A 16428-nucleotide genomic window follows, 5' to 3' on the forward strand; every position below is an offset into this window, starting at 1 on the left:
ACACACAAATCAAATGATCAAGTTATTTATAAAGAAAATATTATATAAGTCTTTCATCTCGAAGTCTTTTCGTTTAGAGTCTCTTGCTCTTAATATGTCTTCAGCACGTTGGTGCAACGCTGGTTAGAACTGCATGGCGGTGGAGTTAAGGCTTTAATTGTCCTAAGCACAACAATTACAGTGAAGCAGTCTTGTTCTCAGTGAAGCAGTCTTGTTCTCAGTAAATCCTTCTTATTATAGTGTATACATGTTGTGGAGGTTGACCAAAATGTGTGTTTTGGGGTCCAGGCTAATTTAAAGATGTTAAACCAATATGACAGACGCCTGTGCTAAGAATACCAATAATAATAAGGTGCAAAATGAGGGATTTAGGAATTACAAAAGAAAGGGGAAGAATGAGGAAAAAGACATTGCTGTGCGAGCAGAAATGTCGTAACCACTTGCAACGGAAACACCCTAATTTAAAAAAAAACAACACAGGAAGTATTGCACAGTCACATGTCTCAAGCAGTCGTAGCAGAATTGTTAGTCTAGAGAGAATGATGCATGGGCAGCGTCGCATCTTCCTGCTCACCTACATGGTGGCTGTTGGTAAGATCTCAAATTTTGATAAACAATATTTATCTACCAAAGGAAAGATAGGGATGTTTGATGCGTAAGACTTGAAGGTGATTTTGAGGCTAAAACCCTTGAGAGATGTTTGATGTTGTGTGAGCTCCTTTTGGGAGGGTAAAATAACAAAAAATAGTTGCATTTTTTTTGCAACATTGGAAAACCTTATAGTGGGTTACTTAAATGTTACTTAAATGTTCACGATACAGATTTTATCATATTCAATCATTTAAGTTTCAACACTCAGTTTGATGTGTGCTGAGTGCAAAAGCTCAGGAAATCCATCGTGGTGAAACTACTTTTACAGAAGACATGGTGCCAATAAAAACTGAAAGGTCCGTGGTTTTAAAGAAACAAATTGTTTTTCAGATTTTAAAATGTAATTTTTAAAATGTTTATGAGCAGCACTCGGGAATATTTCAAAACTTCAGCACAAAAAAACAAAACAAATCTATCAATACAACTAGTGATACAAGAGGAATTGTTATGTGATTTAGGTGAACTGACCCTCTAAATCCAAACAATATGTTAAAAAAACAACATATAATGGCTGAAAGAGCTGAGCATACTGAAGGTTTTTCCTGCATTAAGTGACTTTTTTATAGGCTGTAATTACAACATTGACACAAAATCACTATATGGGTGTGATGGCAAAGTTGTTTGTAAAGTTGGCTATTTACACATCCAGCAGATACGGAGCATCTGGCATTCTTTAGATTTGTGGTTATGTGTTCCCTCAGAATTAATGCCACATATTTGCATAATGCAATTAAGCACTTGAATGTACGTAGCACACCAGAATTTGAAGTAAGTTCAACAACAATGGCAGAAAGGTTATTGGAGAAACTAAGTGAGATATTTTTTTTGTGTAGTATATTTTGTGTGTGTGACATCTGATAAACTCGGTTGGGTCTGAAGATTGAAAATTTCAAAAATCTGGATGTGTGGACTTAGAAAGAAGTAAGCTTTCCAGACCTCTGTAACCCACTCCTCATCTTTGCTTAAGGCTAGCAGTTTAAGCAATAGCCACTACTGCACATCACACACAGATCTCCGACCGAATTGTTGCAAACGAGTGGCATTGTGGGTAATGCAGTCGCTGGGTTTTGTCAAGTGGCAACCTCCTGGTCTGAAAAGGTAAAAAAAGGTAAAGTCAATGCAGAAGTTTGTTAAACTTGCATTCCCTCTACTGGCCACCTGGGAGCGACTATCTGGTTACAAAAAGATGTCTGATTGTATAGAAGTCTATGAGAAAGCGGCAGTCCATAAATCAATGGCTGACATCACTGTGCCTACGTCCACTTCTTATACAATCTATGGGTTTTGACACAAGGAAATTTCAATTTTGCTGCATCAAATTTGATCCTTATTTAAACAGTCCATCCAGAAGCTGATAATGTATTAGGAGTGCAATGCTAGATCGGTGGAGTTAAGAATAACACTATAGCAACCACCTTGAGTGTCACGATGTGTAGTTATGTTAACTTTGTAAAATCCGACATTCTCAAGTAATATATTCTGGTGTCAACTGGGCTTGATTTGGCCCTGATCTGTCCCCTATAGTTAGATATGTTTATTATGTATGTGAACGATGGCGCTCTTGATGCAGCCACATGTCTACATGTATAAAGTAAGTGCACCATGAAAAAGGCAGGATTAAAGATATACTTTATATATATTTTCAGATTTCCTTTGGCATTATTTTACACATTAGCTACATTTCCTATATTTGAACTGAATTTATAATTTTCTTTTTCTAGAAATATATTCTTAAATGTAAAAAGTGGGTTGTGCAGACCAAAAGAATTTATTAATTATTAATTATCATAAAGAACAACTGTAATGATGAATGCTTGGCAACGTTAGATTACTAGCCAATCTTTGAAATATAACATTATTTCTAAAACAGTAATGTTATTTCATATTTCTCAAATTCTGATCGTTTATAAATTTCAAATTAGTTGCCACCTATTTAGATTAAGATAGAATGAAACAAATCAAGTCCATTTACCAAAACTTGGATATGTGGTCTTTTTCTCACAAATTGCAGCCATCCCTGTCTCTTTGACGTTCAACATTGATATGAAAACTCCAGATATCTATACTGGGGAACAAAAGGATTTCTTTGGATACAAAGTGCTTCAATTCATGTCTGGCACGAACAAAGGGTAAGTTTCCATTTGCAGCTTGGTGGTTCAGTTGATATGTCGTGTTGCTGTCCTGAAATTGTCAAAATCGTGATTACTCATAAAGTGAAAGTCATCAAATTTCTATTAAGCCATCCATGGTTTCCTTTTATATATATACTTTAAGTGTAAGGAAGATCATTCTGGTTTACTTTATCAGAAGCTCCTCTGAACATGTAGTTCAGAGGAGTTGAATGATATTGCTTGCTGTGACTCACCTTCCTGTTGCATTACAAAGAGATAATGCTGACAACAGCAGAAGCCTTGTATTGCCTTTAGTTAAAACTGTGGGCGCTCATGTAAGCCTGGCCACTAAAATGATTAAACACTTCACAGGATAATCGTAACTGCACCGCTGCGGCTAAATGGATCTGGCAGCATATGTAAACCCGACCAAAACCACAAGATGCAGTGCTTCAACCCTGAAAGTATGTAAATCCCTATTTTTTTTTCAATATTATACAATGAATCCTTTAATAAAAAAACATGAAAACATACAGTGTCCAACAATGCAGAAATATGAGATGCCAAATGAAATGCTACTGTCGCCGATATTTCTCTAACAGAGACAACAATACCAGTCAAGCACTTTGGCCTGTCGATAGCTGAAGACTCCAAACGCTCCGGATTCACTGTGAGAAAAATCACAAAGCTCAATCGCAAATACACTTACTCTGTGACAGGTTCTGAGCAAAAAAAATCTGTATGATGAATCAATTTCTTTCACCTCATATGTTCGGATCTAGGTGTGCAGTCCAAGTGTAGTCCATGAATGTAATGGGAACTCCTATGTGAACAGCGAGTGCTACAACATCACAAATCAACTTCAGGCAATCTCCTCTTTCAGACCTACTTTCCAAGGTAAAAGACACCTGGAGAGTGTAAACTTCTACAACTCTGTGGTTATTACAACTTATTCTTCCTGCACTGAAATAACATTCTCAATGCCCTTGTCCTGACTAAATATCCTTTTCACTTTTTTCAGGATGCACAAAAAAGACAGTGGACCTTGTCTTTCTATTTGATGGATCATTGAGTATGACCGAAGCAGAGTTCAACAAAAATAAAGATTTTATAGTGGATATAATGAACAGCCTTAAGAACTCATCAATCAAGGTCTGTGTGCTACAGCAAAATGAAAATGTTAATAGCATTTGTTTGTTGAATTATATGCACATAACATTGCATACTATATGATCTTGTCTGCTTTTTTCAGTTTGCAGCAGTTCAGTTCTCCAAAACACCTCGAAAAGTTTTTGACTTCAACGACTACACAGCTGGTACTGATCGCAAACAACTTATGAACGAACTCCATATGAGGTCTCTCACCAATACACATGGAGCCCTCAGATTTGTGTTGTAAGTTCAGTTATGTAAAAAAGTTTTCAAATTCTAACTGAATAACATTTAAAAAACATTAAAGAACTTGCACAGTATAACTATACTTATGAGCATCTTATTTGTTGAAATAATAAATGTTAATTTATGGATGAAGGGTTATTTATTTATTTTCTTAATGCTACTTTTACATTTGTTTCAGGGATCATATTTTGGAAAACCCAGAGGCAGGTGCTTCTCCTGATGCAACTAAAGTTCTGGTACTAATTACGGATGGAGATCCCAGCGATTCAAACGACGGCATTATTAAAAGTTATGATGATAAAAACATAATTCGCTTTGTCATTGGGGTAAGCTGTGATGTGATATACATGTCTCATTACTCTGTCTGATGAATCTATTTAACAGTCACACTTGTAATTCCTCAGGGATCAAGTCTTACGACTGTACCACTATGCAGATAATACACAGTCATACTTCTCAGAAACACACAACATCAGAACTTTTAAAAAATATTTTGTCGAGTAAAACTTGTACGAATTCAATTTGTACACAATCATATTGTTTATCTAGCTGACATTGTACTCTGGATACTACATTTTTTTCAAGAAGCATTCTGGTTTCAGGTCAAAAATGTTGAAATGAAATTATTCAGAGCCATTGCTTCAGAACCAAAACACAAAAATGCCTTCAAAATTGAGAACTATGACGGACTGAAAGGAGTACTGGAAAACTTTCAGAAGAAGATCTTTAAAATGGAAGGTGATGTTCTATTCAGTTTATTTTCTTCCCGTACAATAGTGTTACAAAAATCATTTTTATCTCCCTGGTGAACCTCTGCAATAGCAACATGAATTGCTAATGGTTTCTGTTTAGGCTCAAAAGTGGCTCGGGCAGGCGAAATGACCAATGAAATGTCTCAGAGTGGATTCAGTGCTGCCTTCTACAACGTGAGTAAAATCAAAAATCTGTAAAGGGCCAGGTAAACAGTATCTTTAAACAGCAATATTTGGTCTAGTTAATAAAAAGCATTTATGTCTAGAGACCATCTTGCAATACCAATTTGGGCCAATACACAAAGTGGGGGCCCAGTGGTCCCTTCCCCACTTCCTATTCCCCCATACTTCTGGCGCCCTTGATCTGACCACAGCCATCTTGTAATCTGCCTTCATTTTAAACTCAATTATACACCTGTAGAGATTGGTGACTGCATCTTGTACAATTGTCTCATAATATATGAATTAAGTTGCTGTGCCACATCCTGAATGGCCTGTTATCTTCTACTTTCATGGCATAAGTGAAGGATTCTCAGCTATTCAGCAATAGCTTGCAATCTTACTGTTACAAACTCTGTTCTATAACAAACAACCGGAGGACTGAAAAAGTAGGATAGTTGTAGTATCCCCTTTCCAATGTGTGTACTGTACTTTGCAAGGAGGACAACAGGACAATCATTTGACCTGTCTGTGTGGTATCAATGGTTTAGGAGTTTTAAATTACAGCGCACCATCAAGGTAAAATTGAACTAGTGATGTTTGGTACAGACAATTTAAGTTGAAAATAAAAACTGGTAGTAACCACAAGGGAATTTTGATAATACAGGTTTCAGATTTACGTTCGTTATCAAAAAAGTATTGGCAGCAAACATGCCTTGAGCTGCTTACTTTATCAGAAATGCAACAGAATAAGTCAGACTTGTTTCCAGGAGAGTGTTATTTATGTAGAAACGATAACCATAAAAAGAATACATAGAGACGTAATTAGTGAATCGAAATACATGGAATGGTTATTAAAATAAGGCTAAAAAGCAGTATCCTGTAGACTTCTTTGACACATGTAGCATCCATCCAGTACCCTAACTGGGTAAACCTTGGGCCAATGGAAGAACTCAGCAGAAGTGTGGCAATAAAAGGTAAATAGTGGCCTGAGAATGATGCTAGCTACCTAAAACAAAGAGACTATTTGTTGATTTATTGTTGGGGCTAACTGCGATACTGAAACAACCAAAGAAAATCTGCGGCCCAAAAGTATTTTTACAGCAGATCGCCATTATAAATCTGTAAAACTGCTTAATCCTCAAACTAAACAAGCAAACAAATCATGAACATTAAATACCATGTACAACATAAGTGTGACATCGTCTTAATGTTAACTGCTCATAACCCCCTCAATTCAATGTTGACAGTTAAATATGTACAGTTAGCATGCTCCACTTTAGCATGGAGATTACATGTTTTTTGCTTATTTGGTTTCTTAGCTTTTTGGATGTCTGTTAAATGATTTCTTCTCTGACACAGTTGATCTGTCTCCTCCGAACATAATTATTGTTGGTAATTCCACTCCTCTCTGTGCTCTGACTGGACCTGCACATTTCTGTTTAACAGGACAAATTGATTCTGGGTTCAGTGGGATCAAACAGCTGGCGTGGTTCTCTCCAAGAACTTCATGAACAAAAAGAAACACAAATTGAAGATCCACAAATGCTGATGGACTCCTACATGGGTACTGAACATACAGTTGTTAGTTTCTTTTCAGATTACCTGCTTCTTTATTTCAAAAAATATATTTTATTTGGTTAAAGATGTTGATGCTTTGAGGTGATGCTTGGCAAAAACACATGCCTCAGTAAATTACCTCTATCAGTTTCCAATCTGACCATATGTGACTGACACTGTTGCAGGATACTCACTTTCTGTTGGAGAGAAGAATAGTGTTCCTCTATATTTCACGGGGGCACCAAGATTTGAGCACATAGGACAGGTCGTACTTTTCAGACACGATGGCAAGAACTGGAACGCGGCCCAAAGAATAGATGGGGACCAGGTCGGTAACTGTCTTGAGAATTATATTTATTGTTAAAAATCTGGTTTACTATACACATTCCGAACAAAAAAAGTTTTCAGCTTTAAGGGTGCTATGCTCAGCATGTTTTCCTGAATCTGCCATTGCCTTTTTGTTATCCCATTAGAGCTAGCGTCCTTCCTTTTTAGGACATTTCTCATGAACCTACTTTGTACACAAAGAACAGCAGCTTGTCGCAAAAAGGAAGGTTCATATTTTTACCTTTGAGATAACTCGGTAAAACTTGTAAACCCCAGACTCAGAAAACTAAACTGACGGGCTTCTTTTTGCCTTACAGTAATCATGTATATTTGTTTGATAAAATGCATTTAGAGATGTTGCAACTTTATGAAAATGTGCAAAGGCCTATTTCTGTGGTTGCAGGGAGGAAGCCAGAGCACTTCATTTCACTACCTAGTTTTGCTTAAAGAAAAACTGTGAGAAAATAACAGTTGTTCGAAGCACAATAAATGTTTATACATGTAGGCTTTTCAAAAATGGTTAAGGGACATACATTTTTTTTTAACTTAATTGATATAAACTTCACTTTTCAGATTGGTTCCTACTTTGGTGCAGAGCTGTGCTCAGTAGATGTCAACTCAGATGGTAACACAGATTTCTTGCTGGTGGGAGCTCCACTGTTTTACCAGCATCAGGAAAAGAAAGAAGGCCAGATTTACATCTACACACTGACTGATGAGGTGAGCAGTGATAAATGGCTACTATGTGATTGACAGCTCGCTACTATGGCGTTGCACGATCTGGGAGTTCACCATGTTTTGCTATTACAACTTTAACCCTTTCACAGTGTCTTTTCAGTTCATGAAAGTAAATTTTAACATTTTGTTTGCCGAAAAAAGGCCCTGTTCAGCACGTAGTCCTCAAACCAATGGGTGAGGTCACAGTAAATACAGCTACTTCCTATATACAGTCTATGGTTCAGAACCAGTGTTTGAATATTAATGAGGTTCCTGGGAGCTAATAAATGCATTATTCTCTTAACAAATGAACATATGCTCTTATTTCCAACAGATGCAACTGATAAGTGAACTGAATGTGACTGCACCATCCATGGGGAGATTTGGCTCCACCATATCCAGTCTTGCAGATTTAAATGGAGATCAACTCCGAGACGTAGCTGTTGGAGCCCCCCTTGAGGATGATAACACCGGGACTGTGTACATCTACCTGGGTGACAGACACAGAGGGATACGCAGCACTTTCAGCCAGGTGAGACAGAGAAAAACATTGTCTTTTTTGTTTTGTTGTATTTTTGAGACAAACGTAGTTGGCCCTATTCATGAACAAAACAGCCACAGATTTGGTGAGTGGTCACTCTGCCTGGAGCAGGTGTATTTTTGATAATTGATAGTGCATCAACATCATGAGGGTTTGACAAATGAGTTTGTTTGCCAATACATCAGACATAAACTGGCTTTTGAATAAAACTAACAAAGACATCCTTTAAATAATATGGCTTAGTAGAGAATAAAATTCTCATCAGTGTATTTTTCAGTGATATTGGTATTTAGCTTTAAAAACCTGTATCTGTCTCACACTGGGCATCTACCAAAATAACTAAACACACAGCATTTGACGCAACCCCCTCTCCAATGAACGTATTTTCATATGTGTGCAAATCATGCACTGTTTCAGTTGTCCAGTCCATGTTATTCCAGAGAATCATGGGACAGCAAATAAAGCCTGGGCTGAGATTCTTTGGACAAGCCATTGATGGGGACATTGACCTTGGAGAGGATGGACTCCCAGATATTGTAGTCGGATCACAGGGCTCTGCTGTTGTCTTAAGGTATGGATTCTGTGAACATTATGTTGTACAATTGCAAACTCCTTCCCTTTCAAAGCCTGACTACATCTCAATGCTGAGTTTTCACAACAAAAGAGTTGAGCACATTGACCGAGAATCTACCAAGCACCATGAGACAATGTACGGACCAGAACAATCATCATGTACTGTTAATGGTACATGATGAGTGTTTACATGAAGTGACTTGCCTCTTTTTGAAACCGTAGAACTTCATGAACATCAACTAGATGATTGTATACTAAACAAAAGAAGAATACATTTTTTGCCGGATTCCAAAATAAAGTTGAGATGATATTTGGTGTTTTCAACCAATCAGGTGGAAGGACTCTTATTGATGTCTGAATGAAGGAGAGAACTGGCAATCATTTACTATACAAGCAACTTAAATGGCTGACTCAATGGATGAATCAGAAGCCACAATTCAAATTCATGTACTGAGATCTTGTTAAACCATCCTTCACGCATAAGTAAACAATCAGCCTACAGAAAATATCATGTGCAAAGTCTGATTATCCATCTTTTTGATGAATCTCTTTCAGGTCCAGGACCGTCTTTAATGTCACTGCCCATCTGTCTTTTCTACCTAATAAGATAAGTACTGACAAAATTGACTGTCTGAGCAACACAGATGAAACTTTACCAATGGTTACCCTAACAGCCTGCTTTGAAATGGTAGAAACAACAAAGAGCAAACCAGGTACGGGCCTGACCCAATAATGGGATTCATTAGCAGCTGCTGATACAGCACACCCTATCAATATTTTAATCCTGATGTATGCCTTTGCAGCAGGAATGAGCTCCGGCCTAAACATCTCGTACATGCTCAATGTGGATCCAATGAGACAAACAAATCGAGGTTTCTTCAGTCAAACCAACAAGAAAGATAGAAATCTTATCTCTACCTACGAACTAAGGGATAAGGATACCTGCTTCAACTACTCTGTCTACATGCCAGTATGAAGATTAATTGATAATATTCACCCTCCCATATGCAGCTATGACCAACTGTACATCTATAAATTTCATCCATGTCTCTATACCTCAGCTAGTTAATTCCTAGATATTTCCACTAACCCACACAACACACTTTAAATCCACAAAGGTTTTGTCAAATGTATTGATTCACTTTTTTTGGTTACGGTGATTAAGATGCCAAAATTAATATGCTTTGGGCAAGTGTTCTAAGGACTCTTTATGGTACAGATTCCTCAAAATTGTGTTCAATTTTGTCTTCAAAGACAAGAACATTTTCTGATAATGACTTGTATTAAAACTTCTACACTTGTTATATATAAAAATAGAAAATATTCATACCAACCTACCTGCCCGTGTAGCAATGCCCTTTCTTTCTTTATCAGAAATTTAGTTTGTAAAATCAGATGCTGACTTATTTGTCAGCTTAATCACCAAAAAACAAAACAGTAATAATAATAATTGTAATACACTAATGCATTATTTAGTACTTTAGCTTAATGTTGAAACACAATTTTCAAAATATAAGTGTCTGCTTTTTGTCTGTGCTTCAACAATAAGCAATGACTTGTCTTTTTCTTGCAGAAATGTGTGAAAGACACATTATCACCCATCCTCATCAAATTAAAATTCTCCCAAGTTGACAGTGAGAGTGCGATTGCCGTCCTGAATATGGACAGCAAAAAGCCGGCTATTGTTGAGGTATGTACAGTGACTTCAGCAAAAGGCTGCAGGCAGTCAGATTCATTTGAATCCTTGCTGATTTTCTCTTTACATGTCCCAAAATCAATCTGTGAGACATTTGTGAAAACATAAAGAAAAGGATCTAGGAGGTGAAATGGAATTTGTTTTTTTCGGATGCAACTATGACTTTGTCAATTTGTTTCACTTTTCCAAGTCGGAATTTACCTTTGACACAGACAGCAAAGACTGCCTTGAGTTACTAAATATCTGAATTAGCCAAATAGTGGTATTTTTTCCAGGCTAGCTAGAAACGTAAAACTTTTGTATCTTACTTTTTTGTGGTTATATTGGCAAGAAATTTGAAATTACTTCTCTGATTAATTCAAACAATGTGCAAAATGTACATCCAAAATTTGTTGAGAAATTTTAGTTGTGACCAAAGTGGTGGAGCAGTAAACTACCATTGCCAGCCTTAGAGTCTGGCACATTAATTGTGGTGGTAGATGGAAAGTGCAGATCAGCTTGTCAGGGCGTTCCTGTTACGTTTCAGTCATATCATCATCAAAATCACCTGTGACTAATAATTAATTTGTCTGGTAACAAGGTCTGGTTTCTTCATTGTGTTCCAAAGGAATCCTGTGTCTTTGTTACCATTGTTTTCTGAATGGCTCTGCATTTTCAACAATGACCTGAACAGACATTTCCTTTTATTACAGATTCCCTTTGAAAAGCATTGTAGAAAAAATGACACCTGTATTGCCGAACTTGATGTGGATTTCAACTTCACGTATGTATAAATTATAAACACAGCACACAACTGTAACATTAACATCATATGACCACATTTACTCTCTTTCTCTTAGGACTCCAACATTATTGGTGGCAAAAGATAATTACTTCAACGTGTCTGTTAAACTGTCCAATCATGGTGATGACTCCTACCACACCAGCCTAACAATGCACTATCCCAGAGGCCTCTCCTTCTCTAGGATGACTCTTATAGAGGTAACTTTAAAGTTAAACGTTTATGTCTACAACTGTACATCTGCTTGTTCCAACTTTACTGCTTATTAGAAGTTATGATACTAATTTTAAATTATATCATAAATAACATCTGTCAGAAAGACGTTCATTTAATTAACCTCCCCTGATGTCAAGTGCAAAACTACTGCAATTCTTTCTTTCACAAGTTCTGTGCCACTAAAAAAGTATGTGTCAGGATGTGTGGGTTGTCAGAGGTGTTACCAATTAAAACATCAGACCGTGAGAACGAATGTTGTTTGAAATCTTTAGACTTGCCTGAAAGCTTGAACTAAAACATCACAAACGTGACAGCATTGAATTCAAACTAGAAGCTTTTATTCCAGAGTGTCTCAGTTCATATTTTTTTCCTAAAACAGGCAACACGACCAACAGTCCACAGCTGTCACGATCTAGAAGGAGTACTTGACAGAACTACATGTGGTGTCAGCCGCCCTGTGTTTCGCAGCAGATCAGCCGTGAGTCATATTGCACCCGGACGCCCTCATCCCAGACAGAAGTTTCGCTATTTTCAGAAATCAAGAACTGTGACCAAATGCCTGAACCTGTGACAGTTACAACCGAGGCAACTTCTCTCATTTAGATATTTTCTCTTTCACTCACATCTAACATCATTTTCTTTTTTCCTGTGAAGGCAACATTCAGAACTGCTTTCCACATCATGACTGAGTATGAGTGGGATGACACAATTACGATAAACATTACTGGTGAAAGGTAGCGGCTTTCTCATACAATCCAACACACAGACCGTAGCCAAACATTGTCTATGTATTACTAAAATATGATTGATTACTATATCATTACATATTGCCTGTTTAATATTCACAAGAAATGCTTTTTACATCCTCAGCGATAATACAAACTCCACCAGGATTGCTTTCCTGACCAAAAGCATCCCAGTGCAATTTGAAATAAAAATGGCAGTAATAGTGTAAGTTCAGAACTGTAGTTCTTATATATGCCTAGTCATTTTTATAATTTAAATTGTTACATTTATTATCCAGTCAGTGGTAATAATATCCTACAGCTACCTGCATGTTGTGATTATCCTGTACACTTTACAGGAAAGAAGACCCTATCAACTATCTGAATTTCACAACAGAGGATACTGGAACAAAACAAATAGTTGCTATATACAAGGTGAGGCAGTAAATTACTGTGCAACAAGCAAAGCAAATTTCAACTAATCACTAAGTAGCTTACTGATCATGCTGCAATTTTAGACCTGCCTTTGCTGATTGTTTGGCTACATGTGAGGAGCTGCATGGTGGTGCAGTGGCTAGCACTGTTGCCACAGCAAGAGGGTGTAATTCCCAAAATGTCAAACTATTCTTTTAAAATGGAGCAACTGTCTCTCACTCTTGCAGATAGAAAATATTGGTTTCAAGAACTTTCCTGTCAAAGTGTCCCTGTTCTTCCCAACTAAACTGGAACATAACTTTGAAATGACAAACTATCAAGTCTTTGTCCAGCAGGTAACTAGCGACTGACAGAACGCTACTTTTACTTGATCATACTGCTGCTTACTATAGAATTACAAATCCTTAATGTGTCCTTAATTACCTTTTTATTTTTATTTTTTAGAACAAAACTCAATGCACAGGCATTACTGACACAAAATCTGAAGTAAGTAAAACATATTCAGTATCAAAATATTCTAACTGAACATGTTGTGGAATTACAAATCCCTTAATAAAATTAACTGTTGCTGTGTTACAGTACTGTTCGCCAGAAAAATATTGTAAAATCATAGTGTGTGACAGTTTCGTCCTGGAGAATGAATCACCCACTGAGTTCACATTGTCAGGAGACATACAATTCAGGGATCTCAAACAGCATGCAGCAGTACGTAGCAACGCACACACACACAGAGTATACATACCACATATACCATTGAAAGTGGTGAATATATCATGAACTGACACACTCTTACTTTGCAGAATATTGCCTTTCTTAAACGATATACTGGAGATGGCAGAGAGGTTAAATTTAAAAGCTTTATACATGTCAACTATGACAAGCGACGATATGTGCTGGACTCTCATAAACAACAGGTATGTTCACGTTTGACCACAGTTATGCCATTTTAAAGATATTGCTTTTTTTGTTTTTCAGGATAATATACTGTATATATTAACAAAATAAATATGGTTTTACGCAGGAGAAGTCCAACAACGATCCAACACTGAAATGGGTACATTCAGTCTACAAATAAGCAGCCACAACTATTTTATATACAAGACATTTTAGATCCTCATTCACATATATAGAGGCCCCACTTTGAACAATTGTATATTCTCTGCTAACAGACTGAAGTCCGGGTTGAGTTCATAATCCTCCCGGATCAACTGCTGATCATTTCAACTGGAGTTGGACTGGGACTGTTGCTTCTGATCATAATCACTGTCATCATGTTTAAGGTGAGAGTCGATTTACAAATTTAATTAATACAAGAAAAACTTCTATCCAAGAGAAACTTCGAGCTGTTGCTTGAATGTTAGTAACTGATCAAATAACGTTTAAATTATACTTTTCTGCTGCAAAATGTGCCTCTGTGGCGTTTGGTCTAATGATATTCTTGTGTCTGTCATAAGTTGGGTTGCTTTAAGAGGAAAACGCTTGAGTATTATCAAGAGCAGGACTACGACGCTGCTCTTCAGGTGGACACCCCTACACAGTCCACATCTGCCCCCACCAAGGAAATAGTCAGCCAATCGGAGACTAACGGCAAATGTGAACCTTCAGAGGAAGATGCGCTTCTTGATGATGGTGAGGCAAACGACAGCACCCCACCAGCTGATACAGAGGAGGGACTGGATTAGTGGGCTGACTGAATTATAATGCATGCAGGAATGAGTTGCCAGGAAATCAGTTAGAATTTTTGCACTTCTAGTTCCCTCATCTCAAAGTGTTTTTTTTTTAATGGGCTTTATAAGGTCTGTTGGCAACACAAGCTTAAGAGATTTTAACGTTTTGTTCTATGGCATAAAATATGTAAGTAAATACTCCACTCTTTAATTTTGAGGGTTTTAAAAAGAGCTGGCGCGAGGAGATTATTAGCTTTCTCCAGTGCTGTCAACTGCATCTCAGTCTTTCTCAGCAAGTAGCATTTGTTCAGTTATGATAGAGGTGACTAAGTATGAAACTTTGGTCACATGGTAAGTGCTGGTCTGGTATCATGGGGGAGATCAAAACCCTTATGACAAGATTCCCCTGGGGGAAAAAAAAATGCATGATGTATTTCATCACACGCAATAACAGTAAAACAGCAAGGATGCTGAACAAGTGACTGAATGAACACCAGAAACATCAGCTGTCTGTGAACATGGTCACACAGCGTCGACTGGGAAAACCAGGGGTCAGTGGACATTCACATCACATGCCAGACTTTTAACAGAGACAAAGATTATAATCTCCCCTCTACATACAGCAAACTGTATATCATGTGACCGACGTTCCACAGCTACAGCAGGTATAGGTAGAGGCACCGGATCAAACTAAATCTCTGGAAAAAGCTGTTTTTTGTTCATTTTTTTGTCAAATCATAACATGGTGAAATGCTTTTATATATAGTATTAATATTAAAGAGGCATGTTTTTTTGAGCTATTCACTAAATGATATGACTGAGCTGTGATGATTCACATCAATTGACATTTCATGTGTTGAAAATGGCTCAACACTGCAACAGTTTAAAATCAGCCCTGAACCCCCCCTGCACAGTATTTATTGAGCAAATGTGAGTTCTACTTGTATTATAGCCGAGTGCTTCTGAAAATGTATAACTTTTTGATAATTTGTGTGAATGCAGTGGTAGTTTAATGCATTGTTAATTAGTGAGCCTGCAAAACATTGTTTTTATAAGCAGCAGTCATTTGGTTTGTACCACTTTACAAAGTACACAAAATTGTGTGTATAGTTGCCAAGCGAGTGCAGAGAAAATCAATGGTAGAAACTGCTGCGTCTGTCTAAAGGAGGAGCAGCTTAAGGGGTATCTTCTAGCCTGAAAGGCAGTCACAATTAATCAAACTTTGTCTTTGAATGTTGTGTTTACAAAAAGTAAGCAACAATTCGTGTAAAGTAAACCTTCAAATTACTTACGAAATAACATTTTACATTTCAGGCCACAGGGAAAAAACAAGTATAATGTTGTGTTAACAGGAGCAGTATGATGAACTTTTTGGCCTTCCATTGTGTCTGTACAGTATATACGTATATATATATTTTTTTCTTATGCCCTTAGATTATCTTGTTGGGGCAGTGTTTATGCTTTCTATTAATAAAAACCCTCAACAATCCCACTGTGTCTGTGAGAGATTGAATATTGTATTAAAGTATTATCTTGTGTTTGTCATGTATCATTCTATGATGCGCCAGTTTTAAACAAAACACACAAAACACCCTTTTACTTGCAAGAGATAAAGTAAAAATATATTATCTTTTCACTGCCAACCTGCCAAGAAAAATGGCATCTCATATATGTTGTCATTTTTATACAGAAATGCAGCTGCAGAAAAACAAGTAGTAAAAAAAAACTGAAAATAAATGCAAGGAAGCCTTTAAACATATCTTGATGATTTAAACAGATTTCTTTAAATGAGTTTGTGACATTTGCTTCAGTTAGCTGTGGTTTGCCTTTCAGTGTGTTGGCAAAGCACCAAGCACTTTGCACCCTGGCATCAGTGTGACCGAAGCCCCAGAGCAGCTCATTCATCACACATGCTGGCCGTGCCATCAGTTGCATAAGATACATTGACATTGAGAAAGTAATAATAAAACTGCTGTGTTGTTGAGGGGAATACTTTAGTCTATGGGTTGAAAGAAGAATTCAACATAACCTGGACTACTTCTACAACCTCAGTGACTACTTACACTGAAAGAATAAGATAATTTATTCCCGACACTAACACTACACAAGGAAAAATAAT

The 16428-nt window shown here is 37.1% G+C and overlaps 1 protein-coding gene across 2 annotated transcripts; it reads left to right on the top strand.

Annotated features, from left to right (window-relative positions):
• The first annotated feature begins 515 nt into the window (after positions 1-515).
• On the top strand, positions 516-15798 carry LOC116394229 (integrin alpha-L). Of its 2 annotated transcripts, none has more exons than XM_031867180.1 (31): positions 516-591; positions 2663-2780; positions 3135-3226; positions 3365-3432; positions 3545-3659; positions 3784-3914; positions 4015-4157; positions 4339-4486; positions 4763-4898; positions 5013-5086; positions 6521-6638; positions 6817-6959; positions 7532-7678; positions 8010-8207; positions 8657-8787; positions 9345-9502; positions 9593-9759; positions 10363-10479; positions 11178-11248; positions 11325-11466; positions 11862-11960; positions 12137-12216; positions 12353-12433; positions 12567-12642; positions 12870-12977; positions 13087-13128; positions 13222-13347; positions 13443-13556; positions 13664-13696; positions 13812-13922; positions 14097-15798. In XM_031867180.1, the coding sequence occupies exons 1-31, from the start codon at positions 540-542 to the stop codon at positions 14322-14324; spliced, it is 3567 nt and encodes a 1188-aa protein (XP_031723040.1). In that variant the 5' UTR covers positions 516-539; the 3' UTR covers positions 14325-15798. The 2 variants fall into 2 exon arrangements, with proteins under 2 accessions (XP_031723040.1, XP_031723041.1); XM_031867181.1 differs by having other exon boundaries at positions 9596-9759.
• The last annotated feature ends 630 nt before the right edge of the window (positions 15799-16428 follow it).

Source organism: Anarrhichthys ocellatus, unplaced genomic scaffold (assembly GCF_004355925.1).
Source record: "Anarrhichthys ocellatus isolate YVR2014 unplaced genomic scaffold, GSC_Weel_1.0 scaffold38, whole genome shotgun sequence".
Lineage (NCBI taxonomy): Eukaryota > Metazoa > Chordata > Actinopteri > Perciformes > Anarhichadidae > Anarrhichthys > Anarrhichthys ocellatus.

What these genes read in the sequence shown, in the direction of transcription:
- LOC116394229 (XM_031867180.1), top strand. Translation starts at nt 540, where the DNA reads ATGATGCATGGGCAGCGTCGCATCTTCCTGCTCACCTACATGGTGGCT. An exon ending in GGAGCCCTCAGATTTGTGTT is followed by an intron (nt 4,158 to 4,338) that starts GTAAGTTCAGTT and finishes CATTTGTTTCAG; the next exon opens with GGATCATATTTTGGAAAACC. An exon ending in ATAAAAATGGCAGTAATAGT is followed by an intron (nt 12,434 to 12,566) that starts GTAAGTTCAGAA and finishes TACACTTTACAG; the next exon opens with GAAAGAAGACCCTATCAACT.